This window comes from Rasamsonia emersonii (assembly GCF_000968595.1).
Source record: "Rasamsonia emersonii CBS 393.64 chromosome Unknown ctg1118621760093, whole genome shotgun sequence".
Lineage (NCBI taxonomy): Eukaryota > Fungi > Ascomycota > Eurotiomycetes > Eurotiales > Trichocomaceae > Rasamsonia > Rasamsonia emersonii.
The window spans coordinates 40,311-59,211 of NW_013563194.1; the positions used below are offsets into that span (position 1 = coordinate 40,311).

General features: G+C 52.0%; 4 protein-coding genes across 4 annotated transcripts; 2 read left to right on the plus strand and 2 right to left on the minus strand.

Moving 5' to 3' along the window:
• T310_4017 (THO complex component (Rlr1)) lies at window positions 1-7,513 on the minus strand (the record flags this gene model as incomplete). The annotated part of the gene is made up of 3 exons (XM_013473113.1): window positions 1-2,584; window positions 2,649-2,761; window positions 2,816-7,513. 3 exons carry the CDS (start codon window positions 7,511-7,513, stop codon window positions 1-3), a joined length of 7,395 nt encoding a protein of 2,464 aa, XP_013328567.1.
• A 1,368-nt stretch (window positions 7,514-8,881) lies between these two features.
• Window positions 8,882-10,517, minus strand: T310_4018 (Deacetylcephalosporin-C acetyltransferase; the record flags this gene model as incomplete). Its single annotated transcript, XM_013473114.1, has 3 exons — window positions 8,882-9,941; window positions 10,006-10,396; window positions 10,472-10,517. The coding sequence occupies 3 exons, from the start codon at window positions 10,515-10,517 to the stop codon at window positions 8,882-8,884; spliced, it is 1,497 nt and encodes a 498-aa protein (XP_013328568.1).
• A 2,529-nt stretch (window positions 10,518-13,046) lies between these two features.
• T310_4019 (SAP domain-containing protein) lies at window positions 13,047-14,885 on the plus strand (the record flags this gene model as incomplete). The annotated part of the gene is made up of 1 exon (XM_013473115.1): window positions 13,047-14,885. The coding sequence occupies one exon, from the start codon at window positions 13,047-13,049 to the stop codon at window positions 14,883-14,885; it is 1,839 nt and encodes a 612-aa protein (XP_013328569.1).
• A 1,931-nt stretch (window positions 14,886-16,816) lies between these two features.
• Window positions 16,817-18,023, plus strand: T310_4020 (DUF300 domain protein; the record flags this gene model as incomplete). The annotated part of the gene is made up of 3 exons (XM_013473116.1): window positions 16,817-16,897; window positions 16,949-17,098; window positions 17,154-18,023. 3 exons carry the CDS (start codon window positions 16,817-16,819, stop codon window positions 18,021-18,023), a joined length of 1,101 nt encoding a protein of 366 aa, XP_013328570.1.
• Window positions 18,024-18,901: the final 878 nt, after the last annotated feature.

Genomic DNA, 18,901 nt, shown 5'->3' on the forward strand with positions numbered 1-18,901 from the left:
TCACGCTCCACGCCGGGGCCGTTTGCTCTCACTGCCGACTCTCATCCCACCGCCGCGACCGCTGCCGCTATCTCCGTGTCCGTGATTCTCATCACCGGGCCGACCACGCTTGCGCGGGAGGGCATTGCTGTTGCTCTCGCGATAATCGCGGTCACGATCCCTGCCTCCTCGATCCCGATTGCGCTCCCGCTCTCTGCTGTCCCGATTCTCGCCGCGACCACTTCCGCCGCCCCATCTGCGCTCCTCGCCTGGCCCTCCAGGAGGCGGAGGAGGCGGTGGTGGTAAGGGACCGCCAATCGAAGACGACGATCTCAGTCGACCCTGACTCTCATTGCTACCACCAGCCCCGGAACGGTCCGTCGAAACGTCCCGATCCCTTCGGTCCCGCTTCCGGTTCTCGTCGCGATTGCTGGGGCCTCCTCGGCGACCAGATGACTCTCTGACTTCCTGGCTGGACTCTTCCCGACTGTCACTGTCACCCCTGCGACTGCGCTCACGATCGCGGTCCCGAAGCCTATCTCGACGTTCATCCCTTCGGCCACTTCCTCGGAGAATGTCCTCTTCGCCACGACGGTCCCGATCCCTTTCTCTGTCACGATCGCGGTCCGGAGTGTTGTTCGCAAAACGACTAGACCGCCTGACCTCGGAAGGCGCTTCATCTGAAACCTCACCTCGTCTACCACCCCCAAGACGACCGGGGGCACGACTGTCATCTTCGGGATATGATGGCGCATTGACTTCGCTGGGAAATAGATCCGGCCGACTTTGCGGTGCGCTCGATCCGGTGCCTTCTTCAGAATCGCCCGGGGGACTGGCAGGGCGACTTCCATGCGGGGACACGGTATTCATCGAACTGGCCTGTCTGCCACCTCTTCCTCGAATTGGCGGTCCTTGCCCGCCTCGATCCGACGGACCACCCGATTGCTGGAGCACGTTATTAATACCTGCAAAGCGCTTGTCTCCTCGGCCTCGCTCTCCACCAAAGCCAGGTCCGGAGGATGGTCCATGGCCACTTCCGCGGGGCCCAGAAGGTGGCATGACTGGAGATCGAGGGCCACTAAAAGAAGGATCAGCAGCTGCCTGCAAATTCCTGAGCCGATCAGGATGGATTCCACTCGTATCTGCTCTATCAGTTGCAAGAGGTGGAGGGCCAGTCGACGGAGGAGATGGTTCACGAAGACTCCTCGTGCTAGACCGGCCGGCAGGACCAGTCGGGGGCTGACGTTCAGGGGCTGCGCCAGGCGTTCCTGGAGTTGAAGGCTGGGATGTCGAAACATTTCGACCGCGTCCCGGAGCATTCCTGCCTCTCGGTCCAGATGGAATGTCAGAGGGTGGCTCTTGCTGGCGAGGATATCTCGACTCCTGGTTCAGTCTTCCGTGGGACATGTCAGGACCAGACCATGAATCTCTTGGTTCAATCAAGTCCGGACCACGCCCAGGTCGTTCACCACGCGGACCCGTAGGGAAGTCATCGTGACGAGGATGGGTTTGGGCGTGGCTACCAGGCCTACGGTCGTCGGACGGGAATCGTTCCGGACGAGGTGGCCGTGAATCGTCTGTCCTAGGGGGTGGAGATACTCTTGACGAGTGTGGCCTGCGCTCATCTCTCTCAGACCTCGACAGCTCACCACGATGCTGACTTTCGCTTTCTATCAATGCGGCTCTGTCAGGGTGCTCGCGGATCAAATCTGCCCGGTCCGGATGGGGTTGTGGAGCAGAGCGCATAGGAGGAACACCGTCTCGGGACAACCGGCCATCATCCGGTCGGGGAGGGAACGGCTCAGCTGGAGGCGGTCGTGCCCTTCCTGATCGGTCGGGCCAATCAGCCTCTCGAGGAGGTGGCCGAGAATCGCGATTAGGAGGGCCACGGAACTGCTCATCGGAAGGAGGAGCTCTAGATGGAAATGGTTCTCCCCTGTCACGATCCACGCGGCCATGGCCTCGAGCGTCGCTCATCGGGTGGTCAAATGATCGTTCGCGCTCGGCATCACCGAATCGACTGGGACGAGGAAAGTCGGAATGTCTGCCATCTCTGAAATCTCTACGGTCGTCGATCAGGTCGGCTTGTCTGAGAGAAGAGCGGCCATCGCCGTGCCTGTAAGGTCGAGGTGGTTCTGGCTTGTTCGGGAGATTTGGTGGCGGGCGGGATGGATGAGTACTTGGTGCACCTCTCTCAATATCTGGACGCTTTGGTATGTTAGATGAACGAGAAGCCTCAGGTGGTCCGGAGCTTGGACGAGATCGAGACGGAGATGGTGACGTCCGGGCTCGTCCAGATGGAGCGTCGGCATGCTTCTGTGACGCTGACGATGGTGGCCTCTCCGTTTCGGCAGGATGCGCTGCTGCCTCCTTGGCTACAACTGTTTCCGTTTCAATTTCCTCGGCTTTGGCAGTTGAAGCCACTGTTTCCGCAGCGGGGCCTGGTTGCTCTGTCTGCTCAATCGACTTCTCCTCTTTGCTGATTGTCGGCGGTTCTGGTTGAGAGACTGGTTTTGCAGCTGCCTCGCTCATCTTCGCGTCCTCAATCTCGCCATCCTCCACCTCCGGTTTCCCGGTAGGCTGGTGACTTGGAGTTCCATTGGTCCTACTTTGGAGTATTAGAATTTCTGTCGGCAGTCATTGAAGCTGAAAAAGATTGGTAAACTCACCCTGTAGGGGCAGAGGGCTTGAATTCAGGTGCGGCCGCATTCAGAGGCTTGGGGGTCGTCGACTGTGGCCTCGATGGACGGGCTCTTGCCTTGTCCGCGGGTACAGGCTCATTCTTTTGGAGAGTCAGTTCCGTGTCAAGGCGTGCTGATGAATTGGTTCGACTCACTATCATAAAAGCCTGGGGAAGCATCCATTTCTTTTCTCTTCTGTTGAGGTCGCCAATCAAAGACGCTGCGGGCGTCTTCACATCGTCTCGCTCGTCGTTTTGACTCAACGAATTGACACAGGCCAGCATATCACGGCCGATCCAGTTGACGGCGGGGAAATACTGAACGATAGCCTTGAGAACACTGATGGCATTGCGAATGTGCATGTATTCTCCCCCGTTCAGACACGTCTTCAGCGACGCTGCGAGAAGGCGGTGCCACTTATAGAAGAGTCGTCGGAAATCTTCGTAATCCAGGAAAGTGACAGGTTTGCCTTCGGCATCCACATTGATGGCAAATCCTGGGAGATCCTTCCTTGTTCCAAATGCCTCCTTCTCATATACCGCTTTGTCGGCATGCCAACGAGTCAAGTCTCTCAGAACTTCATTGAGGAAACGGCCGAAGTTGTCAGCTTCCTTGGAGGTACACTGGAAAATTATTGCTGTAAGTCGCTGGTCTCGGAACAGCTGATCCAACAGGCCAACTGTTCGGAAATTCGGCGTTCCCGAACTATGAAGGAACTTGAGCATCTTGAAACAATAGAAAGCATCAATAGGCGAGAGAAGAAGGCGAGGTAAGAAGCACTGCTCCAAAAGTGCGATATTGAGAGCATCAGGCTTGCCTCGCATACCGGCAAACCATTGATCCTTTTCCTTCTGCAACCTTGCTCGCGTCTGTCCATAAGATTTGAGGTGGTGTTTGTTCTCTTCCAGCAGGCGTTCCTGTAGTTCCGTGATCTGCTTCTTTTCCCTCTCCTTCCTCTGCGTACCGGCCATGCTAACATCAGACCGGTCATTTCCAATGGCAATCACTTTGCGTTTCTGTCGCTCGATTTCATCTTCGTAGGCCTTTTGCGGGATATGGACATCGTATAGCGACAGCTGCCAAAAAGTCACGTAGAAAGGTAGACCAACGACTTCCCAAGTTTCAGGAGGTAAGACAGTCTTTATTTCGTTCATAAGCTCCTGCAGGACTGGATGCCAAGGCGCAGGTTCAGAAGTCGCTGCAGCCACGGTAGAGGAGTCAGGCTGGCCATTGACGCTCGTGGTAGAAGCTTCCGCTTCCTGATCCACTTCCATCTCATTTTCTGCGACAGTACCATCCTCCTTCTCGACTCTCTCGCCATCGTCGATCATGTCGACATCACCGTCGGTGCCCTTGGTCGGAGACGTTGTGTCATCGGCAGGCTTCTTCGAAGCCATAGCCTCTTCCCTTGCAACGCGATCGGCATCTGCAATCCGTTGGCAAAGACTCGGACGAGTGATCCAGAAAGCGATCTCGGGTTGTATTCCAAATTCGCTAATGAGGCTGGCAAGACCAGGAACAAACTCGTCAAACTCGGCGACGGAGAAATTGCTTCGGAGAAGATCCAAGTACTGTGTGAGAACCCGGTGTATCTCATCGAATATATTGCCCAGTAACTTAAGCTCCGGGTTTGACTCCGACTCTCTGAAGACACACACAAGACGTTCTTGAGCTATGGCAATGAGCAGCTGCCCTGCGAGCTTCGAGTCTGTCAAGGCTTTCATCAGCCGTTTCGACGTCGTCTTCGATTCGTGCCTCTTGTCAAGAAGTTGTAGCATAGTTTGCGATTGGAGTAGTTCGCCACCGGCCATTGCTTGAATTTGGGCATCGTTGAAGTTGGTGTCGGTGACGATGCCTGCCATAGAGCTGATCATTTGCTCCAGAACAATAAGATCGGTGGAATTGTTCTGTCGAAGCTGTTCAAACACATACTGAAGAACCGGCGTGGGGTCCATCACCGAGTAGCGCTTGAACGCCCTTCCGGCAAAGGTGGAGAGCGCACTTAACCATCGACTGGTCAAAAGGCCTCCTTCTTGGACACGGCTCCTTCCCTTTTGGCCGAGAGAGTTAATCAGGGACCAAGTCAGGATGTCGTACCCAAGGTCTGTAAAGTACCGAGCGCATTCGACGACGACTTCGATGAGGTTTTCGTAGGATTCGATCTGGCTGATGGCGACGTTGATCACAATGCCTGGGTTTGCATACGCTATTTTTGCCAACGCCCTAGCCATGGGTCGAAGATTTGTCTTGCTCAGCCGCTTCAATGTATCCTTTGTCTCTGCGCGAGCGAGATCAAAGGCTGACTTAATATCTGGATGCCGGGATGTTTGTCCGAAATACCATTCAGCATACATGTTGTATCTCACCTCTCTAGGAAAGATGCGGATGAGATCAAACACCTCATTGACAACCCCAGGATTTGCCTTGGTCAAACTCAAAGAGGGCAGAAGCAGGCGTTTACAGAGATCTCTCCAACGTGCCTTGTTGCTCTCTGAGCTGTCCTCGCTGATTGAATTCTTGCCAATCCTTGCGAGTTTCGTCAGTAAGCTTGGATCCTGTCCGATTTTATAGCCGGAGACGTTCAAGAAGGACGAGCAAAGCGTAAACACGTCGTCGACGGTCTGACAAACTGGGATGTTATCTGCCCAATCGTCCCAATAGAAGCGATAGTCAATCCCATCGTTCTGGTCTTCTTTGTCAAGTTGTGCCCACCTAAGCACCTTTCGAGGAGGGCCGTCAACGAGTCGAACTTGACCTTTCGGGACGCCTGACTGATCGGGGCTTGGGACTTGTCTCTGCTCGCGCAGGTGGCTCGCATCAGGCAAGGGCCGGAGTGGTGCATAGACCTTGCTCAGACAGTGATGGAGGATCCGATGGATGAACTCGGGCAGTTCGGGATAGGCGTCCATAAGCCAAGGAAATCGGCTTAAGATGTAGAGCGCGTCGGGAACGGCGCCGATCGCCAACAGGCTCTTCAGCAGGAGAACCTTTTGGTCCAATGGCTCCGGTAAAGCTTCTTTCTCTTCTTCTTTGGCTTTCTCAGCCTCTGGTTCCTTGGCCGGGGGAGCCTCTTGTTCACGAGGACGGGGAGCGGGAGCGGTGTCATCGGTGAGTGCTCCGGCAAGCATAAGAGCGTTGACACCACCACCAGGACGCGCAGCCCTCTCTCTTTCGGCTTTCTCCTTCATCTTCTGCTCCTTCAAAGCATCCATCTCCTCATCTGGCCTCCAGAGATGTGGGTAGAGATCGCGGAGTGAAATGAACCCAATCTTGATCAGCAACGCAGCAAGGTATATGAGGTTATCGGGCAGCACGCCGGCCTCGTCGCGCACTGAAGAGGAATAAAATCGCAACTTGAAGCCTAGGAGCTGGGCAGCGACGCGGTTGCCTTTTGGAGGCAGGGTTCCCGTCTGTTCAATCCATTTTCGTGTTTCATCTTCAACTTCTGGCTGGCCACTGGCTTCCGCAATCGAGTTTCGTCGCTCATCATCGGTTATGGGTTGTCGTCCAATTTCAAAAAAGGCACGAGTTCCAACCTCTCGTACTCTGTCCCAGAATCTCTTGTCACGCTGTTCGTGTATCTGAATAATCTTCTCTTTTTCCTCCTCGGTAGGCGGCCACCCAGCTAACCCTGGAATAGCCCACTTTGGGAGACCAGAGTATAGGTCGTGCTCCTCGTCATTCCGAAAAGTATCTGCCTTCGGCCACCAAGAACTAACACGGAGGAACTTGACGAAAAAGCGGTACTGCTTCACGAGCACTGCAGCGAACACATCCAATGTCACATCAAGAACGCGGCCGACATCCAGATCAAAAGCTCCTATCATAGCTTTGACGCGCTCAAACGTATCTTCAACAACCTCGTTGGTGGGGGGTTCATTGTTACTCGTCGTAAATAATTCCGTAAGCAGCTTCGAATAACCTTCCGATTCTTCACGAAGGAGATTGTAGTTCGACTGTCGGTAGAGAAGATTGGTCTGCTTTCGGATTCCCACTCGGGAAAATGTGTCTCGAACCAACCCCAAGCCTTGAACCAAGGTCGTATCCAGTTGGAAACGCATCAAGGCTGGAGATATTCCAGTGGCGAAGACGAAGGGCTTCAGATCATCGTTTGTCGCATCGACCTCGTCGACAAGGATGGAGAGGGTATCGAGGAAAAGCGAGCGGACATCGAGCTTGCCGTCTGACGGCTTGAGCCCACCTGCTGGGTCAACCTTTTCCGATATCGCTTCTTCTCCCAGAATTTGCTTCACAGTATCTCCAGCCTCCGACGGTTGTAGCCTTTTGTCAAGAACGGACTTAATGATCTCTTGGAACAAGCTAGCCAGTCCGATCGTGTCTTCTTCCGAGCGTGCAGCTACACCGCGATCGATGACTGTCTGCTTCGCACCAGATGCCCAGTTTGTTATTACATCTTCAGTCACATATTCATAGTCGTAAAAAGAAGGCTGCGGGTCGTCGCTCTGAGGGGCTTCGGACATCTCGATAGAAGGGGGAGGAGCGGCAGTTTCTGTTGCTGGAGCTCCGTTCGTCTGGACTGGATCCGGAACATCGTTGGATGGAGTTGCAGGTGGAGGAGACATGGCTCCATCCTGAGACTGGCTGGACGAGTTCTGTCCAGCACTCGGGGTACGACCAGATTGCATTCTGCCACCTCTGCTGGGTCGCCTGCCTGCTCTTCCACGGCTGCTCTCGCCAAAGTCGCGGGTCTGGTTTGGAGACTGGCTCGGGTTGTTTTGAGCTAGGTTGAGGTTGCCGGGTCGATGAGGAGAAGGTCTCTGTCCATCGTTTCCAGAATCGCCAGACCAAGACCTGTCTCCCCTCTTTCTTTTTCCTCCGACACCTGGAGGCATTGTGGCGTCGTTCAACGACGAAATTCCAGAACGGAGCACCGGTTCGCCAGCGAAACTCCGCAATTCATGAGTTACCCTTTGATCGCAAGGTTAGCAAAAGCCGGATGTGGTCGTGTGGGAAAGTTGAAGACAAAGACGAGCGTACCGACTGTCATGACAGGGACAAAGGCGACAGCAGGAGAGATGGAAGACGAGGGTGGTTGGGTCTGAGCTGCTGAGAGCTTGCTTGGTCTTTTGTTTGATGAATGCGCCAAGGCGGCGACAACCAACCTCGCGCGTCTGGCGCTAGCGCGCTTAAATCACCACAGTGTTTAGCGCATCGCCTCTCATTGGCTGATCCTCGGCGCTTATTCACATGTATGCCTCAACAAGCGTCGCATTCACTTTCCAACTTTGCAGTGACTCATTTCACTTCATTTACTTCATTCACTTCATTCACTTCCAGCCGGGTACTGGCATTTTTCAAGAGCTGATACTGCTTTCGGACTACTATTCACTCCTTCCCCGCTACTAATGCCGAAAAATGGAACAATAAAGATGCCCGGGCGTCTCTCATATTTATATTTATCTGGTGACTACTACTGTTACTTTCAGAATAATAGAAAATAGATGTCCTTGCATCCCAAATAATAGGCTGGCATACTTAGATCGTTTGTCGTGGTGAATAGTCAAACAAAAAGATCTGACGAGGACCAGTGAAAATTTCATTAGAATGGGCCACTAAGGACAATAGATACGTAGTCTTCATTCAATAGAAGCAACATTAAGCTCAAAAGCCTTATCTGAGGTTCCATTGTATCCTCGTAGCCATAACTTCTCTGGTTCAGCATATCTTCTGACCCGAGTGAATAGCTGGCAAACTGCAGAGTCATCCTTGGCACATCGGATGAGACATTTATTGCACCATAATTGATAATGAGATGTTTCCATGTTTCTCATCTCTTATTCAATCCCACTATTGACAAGGCTGAAAGTTTCTATCTAGAAAAATATAATAAGTTAATGGGGACAAAAAAAATCATTACTCATCATCCTCATAGACTCGCGCATGACGCAAAACGAGCCGGATCAAAGGACCTTGTGATGGAGAGCAGTTGGATGCTTCCTTTAAAGGTGTGCGCAGATTGCACAGGAAAGAGAGGCAGTTGGATGCTCTTCTCTCATCAGTAGAAGTTAAAACCACTTCTCCTTCAATATCCTCAATGGACACCTCTCATGTCCCTGGTCGACCCATGCAGAGTACCTCTTTCTCTGCGAAGACGCCACGCCGGCTGCTCTCGAGCGACAATCACCAGACGCTCTAAACGGGAGAATCAGATATCCGCCGGTGAGATAGTGTGTACCTTGATCCTCTCGCGTTCACAGCTACTACCAAGCGGTAATATCTTCGACCTCCGCTTCACCAAACGTGCTACTCTTTGTCAGCTTCCCTACACGATCGGGCGCGTCACTGCCCTCTACACCTGGTTTATTCATGATGTCTGGTAACACTTCTCGGAAAAACTCGAGAATGAACCGATTAACCTGCTCGAACTGCAACAGGAAGGCATCGTGACCTTCCTGGCTGTCGATTCGCTTCAGACGCGAGTTTGGAATTCCAGCTGCAAGCTCCTTCTGTTCCTCGAAGGTGAAGAGCCCATCGGTTTCGATACCGATAACAAGTGCGGGCTGCTGAATCTGTGACAACGCATCCTTGACTGGGTTCGGCGAATTGGGGTCAACACGATGTCTTGACACATCGTGCGTGTCAAGCTTGCGGGTGATGGCGATATAACAATTGCTGTCAAAGCGCTTAACGAACTTTTCCCCTTGGTAGCGGAGATATGATTGTGCGGAGAAGTAGGTTGTTGGTCGCTTCGAGCTCGTCGAATTCGCGGTATTTGTAGAAGACACTGATGCGGTGTAGGTAGTGGTACCAGTAAATTGGGGGTCCGTGTACTTGATCTCCGTCGGTTGACTAGGCGAGTCAGTCTCACTGGGAGGGCGCGATAATCGTGTGCTTTTATGTCCATCGTTGTGGACAGCCCAATGCTCGTTCGGTGGAGTAGGAAGCCGGCTCATGCCATGGATGTTTTGGTGTTTTGATGGGTCAGGCACATTTCTGCCAAAGCGAGACTCGAAGGAGTTCCGGCTCCGATAAGTGAGAAGGGCAGACATGCGTGCTGCAGCCAGCCCCGTTGCTGGAGGATCATCAAACGAGTAATACCCATCTTCGTATTTTGGATCGCTGTAAATCGCCTGCCTCTGTGCCTCACCCCAGCTAATACACCAGGCAGAGTGACGCGCAGAAGTGGCAATGGGGACAATCGAACGAACATATTCTTTGCCAAAGTATGCGTATTCAAGGGTGAGCATTCCTCCCATGGATCCTCCTACGACGGCTGCGATCTGCTTGACGCCTAGATCATCCAGGACCAGTTTGTGGATGCTGTTATTTTCGCGCAGTGATTAGTATAGTACTCCAACTATATTTCAGTCATGTTATCACTCACTTCACATCATCCCGAATGGTCGTCAACGGAAACTCAGGCCCGTACCGGCCTTTTGCAGGATCACCATCTTTGTATGTAACAGCACTCGCGCTCCCGTATGGGCTGCCCAAGCTGTTCAGACACACGACAAAAAATCGAGTTACATCGAATGCTTGACCAGGGCCTCCGAGCAACGGACCCCACCAGTCTGCGACATCAGCGCTGCCGCTCAGTGCATGACATACGACCAGTGCATTGTCACCATTCGGGGATAGTTGACCCCGTGTGGTATAAGCTACTGGGACATTGTATAGAGTGACCCCAGACTCAAGAGTGAAAGATGGGATAATGGCGATTTTTTGATCCGAAATGAGCTTTGAGAACGGGTTTTCAGGTTGGGAATCGACCCTCTCTACGGGATTTAGTTGCTGTTCACCAAAACCAATCTAGTCTAGATATAAAATAGATGACAGGGGTGGTAACTGACTGTATTTGTAAGGGCCTAAGGCGCCATCTCCTTCGTTTTTAGTCATTGCGACCGGAGTTTCGAACGATACGGCCGAAGAGCAAAAGGACAATTAATTCATTCAAAGAATTGGGAAGAGAATGACTCTTCAGGGCGGCGGGGAAGCTGAAAGAATCGAGACCGCCGGCCGTCGGAGAGAGTGGGTGGCGTCACCATTGACCAACCAGCGTTGTCAATTTGTTCCGGCAGAATAAAATTTGCGGACGAACGGGCGGTGTGTTGGATAAGATACGGATTACGTCAGCAAGGGCTCTTAGTTACTCCGTAGTTATAAGTTATCCGCAGCCTAACCTCAACGACAGGCATCTTCTTGTTGATTTCTTCTGCGTTGTGAGGACTTTGGACTTTAATAAAACGGCGCTGTTATATAATAAGTAGGTGGAGTCGTCAGTGTAGCTGTTTTCGAGGATATATCGCTAGAGTTCGTCTCTTTGCCTTCAAATTTTAAGCAGCGCCTCCAGACCACCTAGATCCTACCTGTTACATGTATAGAGCCCTGTTGCTACTAAGATCTGTATGTGCTATCGTGTCAATTCCTTCTTCGCAACATGTCCCGGGACCATGTGCCAAGTTCAATGCGTCTATGCTACATTTGCGCGCGGGCAGGTCATCGCCGATGGTTGCTGATGCCATAAGCAACTAAGCACCATCGCGGTTTCCTCCAAAGTATCCACGAAGAGTCCAAAGCTTGTTTGTTTACTCCGTGGTACCTACTCTGATAAAAGCGCCATTTATGTAGAGTTCTCTTTGAAATGATCTGTTGTCTTTCTCACATCAATCCACATAGCAATCGTGACCTCATATTAGCTTATATTTTGCGCGATCCTATACGCTCGTTCATCATCAGTCGTTCGCTCCACATATTTCTCTTCTACTTGCTCGGAATTCAATCGTTTCCTCACTCTCTCATTTACGAGGCCCAATAAACAGGCTTCAAACCCTCTATCTCATACATACATTGAATTCATTTCGTTATCCTCATTGGTTTCTGCCTCTAATGTCTCTGGTAACACTTCCTGTGGAACTCGTTCTTCTTATTGCAGATTATCTTGATTTGTACGACCATTGTTCATGGGCTCGAGTATCCCGACGGTTTCAAGACATCCTCGGCGGCAAGGCAATCTACGAACGGGCTCATGAACTTGATTCTAAGTACCATGGCTGGCCTCGGTACCTCTCGAAGACAATTTGGTCCAACAACTTACCGGCGTTCCTCGAGATGCTACAGCGTACTAGCGACATCAACAACCAACGGGTGGTATACACCAACCACTCATGCTACAATTCTCCCATAATTGGCAACCAGCTTCGTGAGGGAGTGCACAGAACACTGCTTCATCTCGCTAGCGAACTTGGCCGGGAAGAAATGGTTTATCGACTTCTCGAGAAGGGAGCAGACGTTTCGATAATCGACTGTTTAATGCACACACCCCTGCACGTCGCTACGAGACATCGCCAGGTCGGCGTGGCCAAGCTTCTGATTGAGAGCGGCGCGGCAGTGTCAGCAGAGATTGGAGCTACTGGCCTAACAGCGTTGGACTATGCGGTTAGTGGCAACTCTGCGGCTCTAGTCAAGTTGCTGCTCAAGAAAGGTGCGGTGAGGACTCGTCCAGAGACCCTCCAATATGCCGCGTTCACATACTGCAAAACGGGTGATCCGACAATTCTGAAGATTCTCATTGAGGAGGGCATAAAACCCAGTGCGCTCAAATCGCGGGCTGGAGTTCTGGCTTTGTACGGGGCCATCCTGCATCGCCATCTCTTAGTGGCACAGTTACTCATTGATTCTGGAGTCGAGCTCACGTGGAACCGACGGCTGCACCTGGGCATTCCATCCGCCCTCCGGCTGGCAGTATTGAGAGGTGACCAGGAGATGGAAACGTTCTTGATCGAGTCCAGCGCTCTATTCAGAGTGTCGCGGATGAGTCTGTGGTGGCAGTCACGGTTTGGATATGACGGCTATCAGCACGAGCGTGGAAGAATGATCTCAGCTGGATGAAGAGATGTCATTCATTGTGATTTTTCTCGGTCTTTATCTTGTTAGTCTATGACAGCAGTAGTGACTACAGCTTAGTCTCCACAGATCGTGATGCTTCATAGAGACTCGAATAGAGTGACATTCCTTGCAAAGCCGCACAGGAAACAGATAAATACGGTTATCCTGTTGATCACCCGGCAGAGTGGTAACATTTTATCGACCGGCGTAGAGCGAGCAGTCGGGTTGACTGGATATTTACCAGCTTAGGCAGTCGGTCGCGCGTTTAACCTCAGCGGAGCACGGGACCCAGCTAGTCCGCATACGGCTTAGCGGAACACTGCCAGACGGACCCTCCGCATCATGGGGCTCGCCCCGTCGACTCGCATATGCAGCTCCGGCCGAGTTAGGTCGCGCAGCGGCTTCCCGACTGCAACCAACCCTCCTAGCAATGACAATGCGACAGGTTCCTGACATCACCACGTCTCTGCTTGCCATCATTACATAGGAAGCCATAACTTGCAGAGCCCATGCACATGCCGATAGGTGCTCTGTTTCACGATGGCTGATTACAGCAAATGGAAGGTCACCGATCTCAAGGCGGAATTGAAACGCCGCGGCATCCCGCAGACGGGCTTGAAGCTCAAACAGAACTTCATTGACAAATTGCTGGAGTTGGACGCGCTAGCGCAGACTGGAGTCGTCACTGGAGATGGCGTGCCGGCGCAAGAAGGTACGGACGACCAGGAGGGTGAAGATAGAATAGAGGCAGAGGAGCCTTCCCCTGCCCACCAGGATGAGAGTGAAGCTCAGCAGACCAACGATGTCACCGAGTCGCAGCAGGAAGAAGCCGTTTCAGCGGCTGAACAATTGCAATCATCATTAAAAGAATCTGCGCCTGTGAAGGAAACTGCGGTAGACGCCGAAGCTGACGAAAAAGCCGTGAATGATCGAGCTGTCCCTCAGCTCGACGAACGAGTCATCTCTGAGCCTCCTGCAGAAGAATCCACACACGTGGGCAGAGACGCCGCAGAACCTGACAAGCCAGAAGTCGAAGAGACCATAGTAGTCTCTCAGCCCTCTGCAGAAGCAGCAATGAGCCACGAGCCGCCCACGTCTGTCTCTGAAGTCGCTGATGACCTGCGCAAAAGAAAGCGACGTAGCCCGAGCCCTCCTCCTTCCTCTGAAACGATAAAGAGAGCTAAGTCGGATAACGAAAATCCACGGGTGATACTGAAGGAGGATGTCGGCGCCGAGAATCTTCCCCAGCGCTCCGCTGATGTGGATGACCATCAAACCGTGGTGCAGGATAATATTCGCGCCGATCCTGCAGAGGCAGTAGCCGAGAGTGATCTTCAGCGATCGAAAACGGACATTGATGACCAAGATATGGACAGAGAGGCTAGACGGAGTTCCCTATCGCAGGCAGAAGGAAACAAAGGGGCGGCTCCCCCTGCCACACGACAAGACCCCCGCTTCAAAGAACTCTTTTCCCCCATTGAGGAGAGAAAACGGCCAGTCTCACCTGGACGCACTGCCGGCATAGGTGAGGATGAGGACCGGCAGGTTGAACCGGCGCTACATCCAGCCACCTCTGCAATTTACATTCGCAATTTCATGAGACCCCTTCAACCCGCCACCCTTAAAAACTATCTGATATCCCTCGCTTCTCCTGCAGGAGCCTCTCCAAACCCTGATATCATCCTGGAGTTCTTTCTTGACTCGATCAAGACACATGGCTTTGTTCGCTTTACCAGTGTGTCCGCCGCATCGAGGGTCCGATCTGCACTGCATGGCACTGTCTGGCCCAATGAGCGTGACCGGAAGCCTCTATGGATCGACTTCGTACCGGAGGACAAGCTGAGGGAATGGATCAGCATCGAACAGGAATCAGAATCCCGGGGTCGTGGCGGGCCACGCTGGGAAGTTGTGTACGAAAAGACCGAGAACGGTGTAGAAGCAGTTCTACGAGAGTCTCGAACCGTGACCACCGCATCTGCGCCCAGTCGTGGACGCGACGGCGGGCAAACTGCGCCGAGAGCGCCTCCTGGCCCGCGCGGGAGCATCGACATGGATCACCGGCGGGGTAGCCAGGCTTCCGGTGCACCACGAACTCGAGGTGGGGAGGGATTCAAAGCTCTCGATGACCGGTTCCTGTCCACCAAAACGAAGCCCAAACTGTACTATCTCCCTGTCCCTAGGGACGTGGCAGAGAGACGGTTGGATCAGTTCGCTACCTTGGCAAGAAAAGGTCCCCGACGTCGCGGCGGTGACGAAATGAGACGGATTACGTTCGAGGATGGCGATGCGTTCGTTGACAATGGCCCCGAATACGGGGGACCGCCTGCTCGTGGAGGGAGACGCCGAGGAGGCGGATCGTGGAGAGGCCGGGGCTATTAAGAATTGAATGATTTTATCTCCATTGCAGGGAGAATTCTAATATGGTTACCCCAGCTTGGCAGGTGACTCGAGCGGTCCTGGCATTTCGCGGAATCGCGAACACTCCTCCTGCCTGTGGCAATCCATGGGCGTTTTCTTTTCTTTTGCTTGTTATGCTAACGAGAATAGTCTATGATTACATTTAATTTTCCTGTATGATTAGTATATTACTGAGATTTGCAGAGGCCCAAAAATAATGTGATGAGAAAGCAGTAAGAATGACATTTTTCTACGCAGCAGGCTTGGCGTGCTTTGCCAGGGACGTTGGATCCACCTCATAAGAATTCGCTACAGCCAAGCTATTACTCCGTAAGCTTAGAAAGCTACTTGACACTCGTTCCAGCCTCGCGCAGGAACGTAATAATCTCCGGAGTCAAAAGAACAGCGTTGTTGTGGAAGATCGCCAGCTGACTTCTGCACAAGGCGATAATTGCGACTCCGAAAGAATGGCTGGGAGGCCCGATCTTCTGAGTCTTCTCAGTGCTGCTGGACACAGACTCGGACCAGAATAAAATTATATATGCACGTACAGTATTACAGACTGCCTACCCAGGTAACTGTTAATAATTCACCACTGTAGTGGGAGCACACAACACAGCCACAGCCGTCAGCGGCTCCATTACCAACCATCACCGCGACCGCTCACCTCCTTAGCGCCTGAAGTGCCGGCAGTGCTGCTGGCTCCGCCCTCTAGAGTAAACCAAACCTATAAGGCGAGGATCTGCGCCGTCGTTCGTAACGGCCTCGTTTCGCGTTCTCTCCTGCCTCGCTCATTTATTAAATATTCCTGTTATGTCGTGGCGGGCCAGCTGCTCTCCTGAACCACGACTTGGAATTGTCTGGAACCTGCTCGGGAACTTCCGATCGCAAGGTTGCATACGATCATTGCTCTCTTTTCCTGACCCTTTTTTTTTTGTTTAATATTGACAATAGTCTCCGACTCTGTTGGCGTGGCCGTCGGGCTCCTGGCGGCTTAGCTTCGTTGTCGTCCGCTGCTAAATTTGTGCAGCCACGGCGGATAAGATAGAAGTTCCTGCGCCCCGGGCGGGCTGACTCCTCCCTTTCTTTCAATAATTTCTCTTTCACCATCAGCGAAGATGCATCTTCTCCAGCCAAGGTTTTCGGCATCATGGACGACGTGCAATACGACCCTGGAAGATGTCAAAAGTACGGAGCGCGGTGATGAATTCTCCTGCCTGGCTATGGTGCACAATGAAGATGCTGACCGACACGTGGAACAGTCTCCGAAGTTGCCCTCTGGGATGGCGGCATCACTTTCCACACCTTGGGTCTCATCCTGTGCGCTGCCTTCGGCCTCGTCGCGATCGCATTCTCGACATTTTTGATCTTTAACCATGCGTTACACTACAGCAAACCGCGAGAGCAGCGCCAGTATAGTCTCCTCCCCTTCCTCCGACGCTGTCCCAACACGGATGGACTTGTTGGTTTTTGGAGACGTTAATTGCTAATAAATCGTGTGCTTGTTCAACAGTATCATCCGTATCCTCTGCATGGTTCCCATCTACTGTATGGTCTCTTTCCTGTGCTTCTGGTTCTACCGGAAATCCGTGTATTTCCAAGTCATCGGTGACTGCTACGAAGCTTTCGCGATCTCTGCGTTCTTTACCCTGCTTTGTCACTACATCGCCCCCGATCTGCACAGCCAAAAGGAATATTTTCGCGGGATCCGACCGAAGAAATGGCTCTTCCCTGTGTCTTGGCTCCAAAAGTGCTGTGGTGGGGAAAGAGGCTGTTGGAGAACACCCAGGAGCGGGTTGACTTGGTTCAACGTGAGCTGGACTCCCCTGGAGGCTCCTCGTCTGTAGCTGACATTATCATCGATGCAGGTGATTTGGATTTCAATCTACCAGTATTGTTTTATCCGTGTCGCCATGACCATTGTCGCCGTCGCAACCCAGGCAGCAGGCAGATATTGCGAGGAGTCCTTGAGTCCGGTGTTCTCACATGTCTGGGTGCGTAGGGTGTCCTGGATATCTCCGGCATGTCACTAATTGTTGCCGCAGACCCTGGTCATCGAGTCTATCGCTGTCTCAATTGCAATGTACTGCCTGATTCAATTCTACTTTCAGATCCGTCATGATGTTGCGCAATACTCGCCTTTCTTGAAGATCCTCGCCATTAAACTGGTCATTTTCCTGTCTTTCTGGCAGAGTGTGGGTGCACCAGCTTGTCACTTTGGAAAACGATGTGACTAACCTCTTATCATAGACTGTGATCTCCTTCCTTACCTCTTCCGGCGCCATCAGTGCTAGTGAGAAAGTGGGGACGCAGGACCTGAAGATTGGAATTCCGAACCTGCTTATCTGCATAGAGATGGCCATGTTCTCGATTCTGCACCTCTGGGCTTTCCCATGGCGGCCCTATACCCTTGCCAACCAGCAGGCCGGCGAGCATCCCGAGTACGTTGGAGGCAAGGTTGCTTATCACGGGGGACCGCTAGGAATAAAGGCTTTTATTGATGCGCTTAACCCTTGGGATTTGGTGAAGGCACTGGGCCGTGGCGTCCGGTGGCTATTCGTTGGTCGGAAATACAGGATGCAAGATCCCAGCTACATGGGTCACACTGAAGGATCTTACTCGCTCAAACCATCAGACGGAAGTGTTCCGGGAACAAGCATCCCCGGGCCGAATGTCACCGCGTACGAAGGCGCAGGTGGTGTTCTCGCATCTAGCAGACCAGGTCGCGGTTATCAGGCTTCCCCCGACGAAGAGGGCGCAGAGCTTCTGTCCAATGCACAACCAAACCCATCTTCATCATACCCATCGCACTCGTCTGGCGACATCGGATTGGCCTCAACTTATTATGAGGAGGAACACAATGGGCGCTTCTACAGTCATCCATACGACGACGGATCTTTCACAAACCTTCGACCTGTTTCCCCTCAACCTTACCAACCGTATAGCATGCATCATAGTCCTTATCAAGCTCCGCTAGACGGACGGGAGCAATCGCAGACAGGGGTATATCCGCCAGGCTATCACCCTGAAGAGGTACCTATGCCCCCAGCCAGGCATATGCCAGCGCCGTATCTTCCACCACCGCCGGACGACCATGATCACAACAATCGGATACGATAACGAGCATTGTACATTCTGAGACCGTGCTGGCAGCGATGTTTATGTCATGCTTTCATATTTATTTCGGGAGGACACTTCTTCTTCCTGACTTCATTTGTTTGACCGTTGATGGGTTTCTGTACATGATATCCCTTGTTTTTTTTCTCTCCCTCCTTTCTTCGTGCACGGATTTCAATTGGCATTGCTTGTCAGCTCTCAGTCATATCTTGGTGCTAAGACTTATTTGCTTTCCTGACACGTGTGTGTGTGTATTGGGTATGCATTGGGAGTTTGTGGTTGTGTAGCTTCGATGGTTGTTTACACTGTTTGTTACCCGGTTTCTGGCAAGAGGATTGGGATTGCGTCGACTTCCTTTTTGGTCTGGGGGTTTTCTTTCCTTCTCCCTTTCTTATTCTTCCTCTTCTTCTTCTATTTTTTTTTGGTCGAGATCTAAGTTGACGGCCTGGGCTTATGTTATGAATATATGTATATTTTTTTTTACTCGCAGCAGGTTTAGCAGGTTGAATTCTAAGGTGAGGCTGGTCCGAGCTCGGCAAAAATGCTCAAATTCAAGAATTTCAAAACCAAAAAATTATATATATCAAGTATCAGCACCTACCTACATACGTACCTGGATAGATCGCATTAGGGAGTAGTAGGTATATAGGTTAGCCAAAAAAATAAAGTCGGCAGTCATGCCATTAGCACAACGAAGAAAAAAGGAGTTGGTTATATACATTAGCGCGGTTTACATACTAGCACACACCACCACCATCATCATCATGATCTTATTCATTTGGTTGTACAAAAAAAGGATATAACTGTTGAGCAACTTGACCTTCATCTGCATCTGCATCTATCTTTATCGTGTTCCCTCGTCATACTGGGGTATTTTTTTT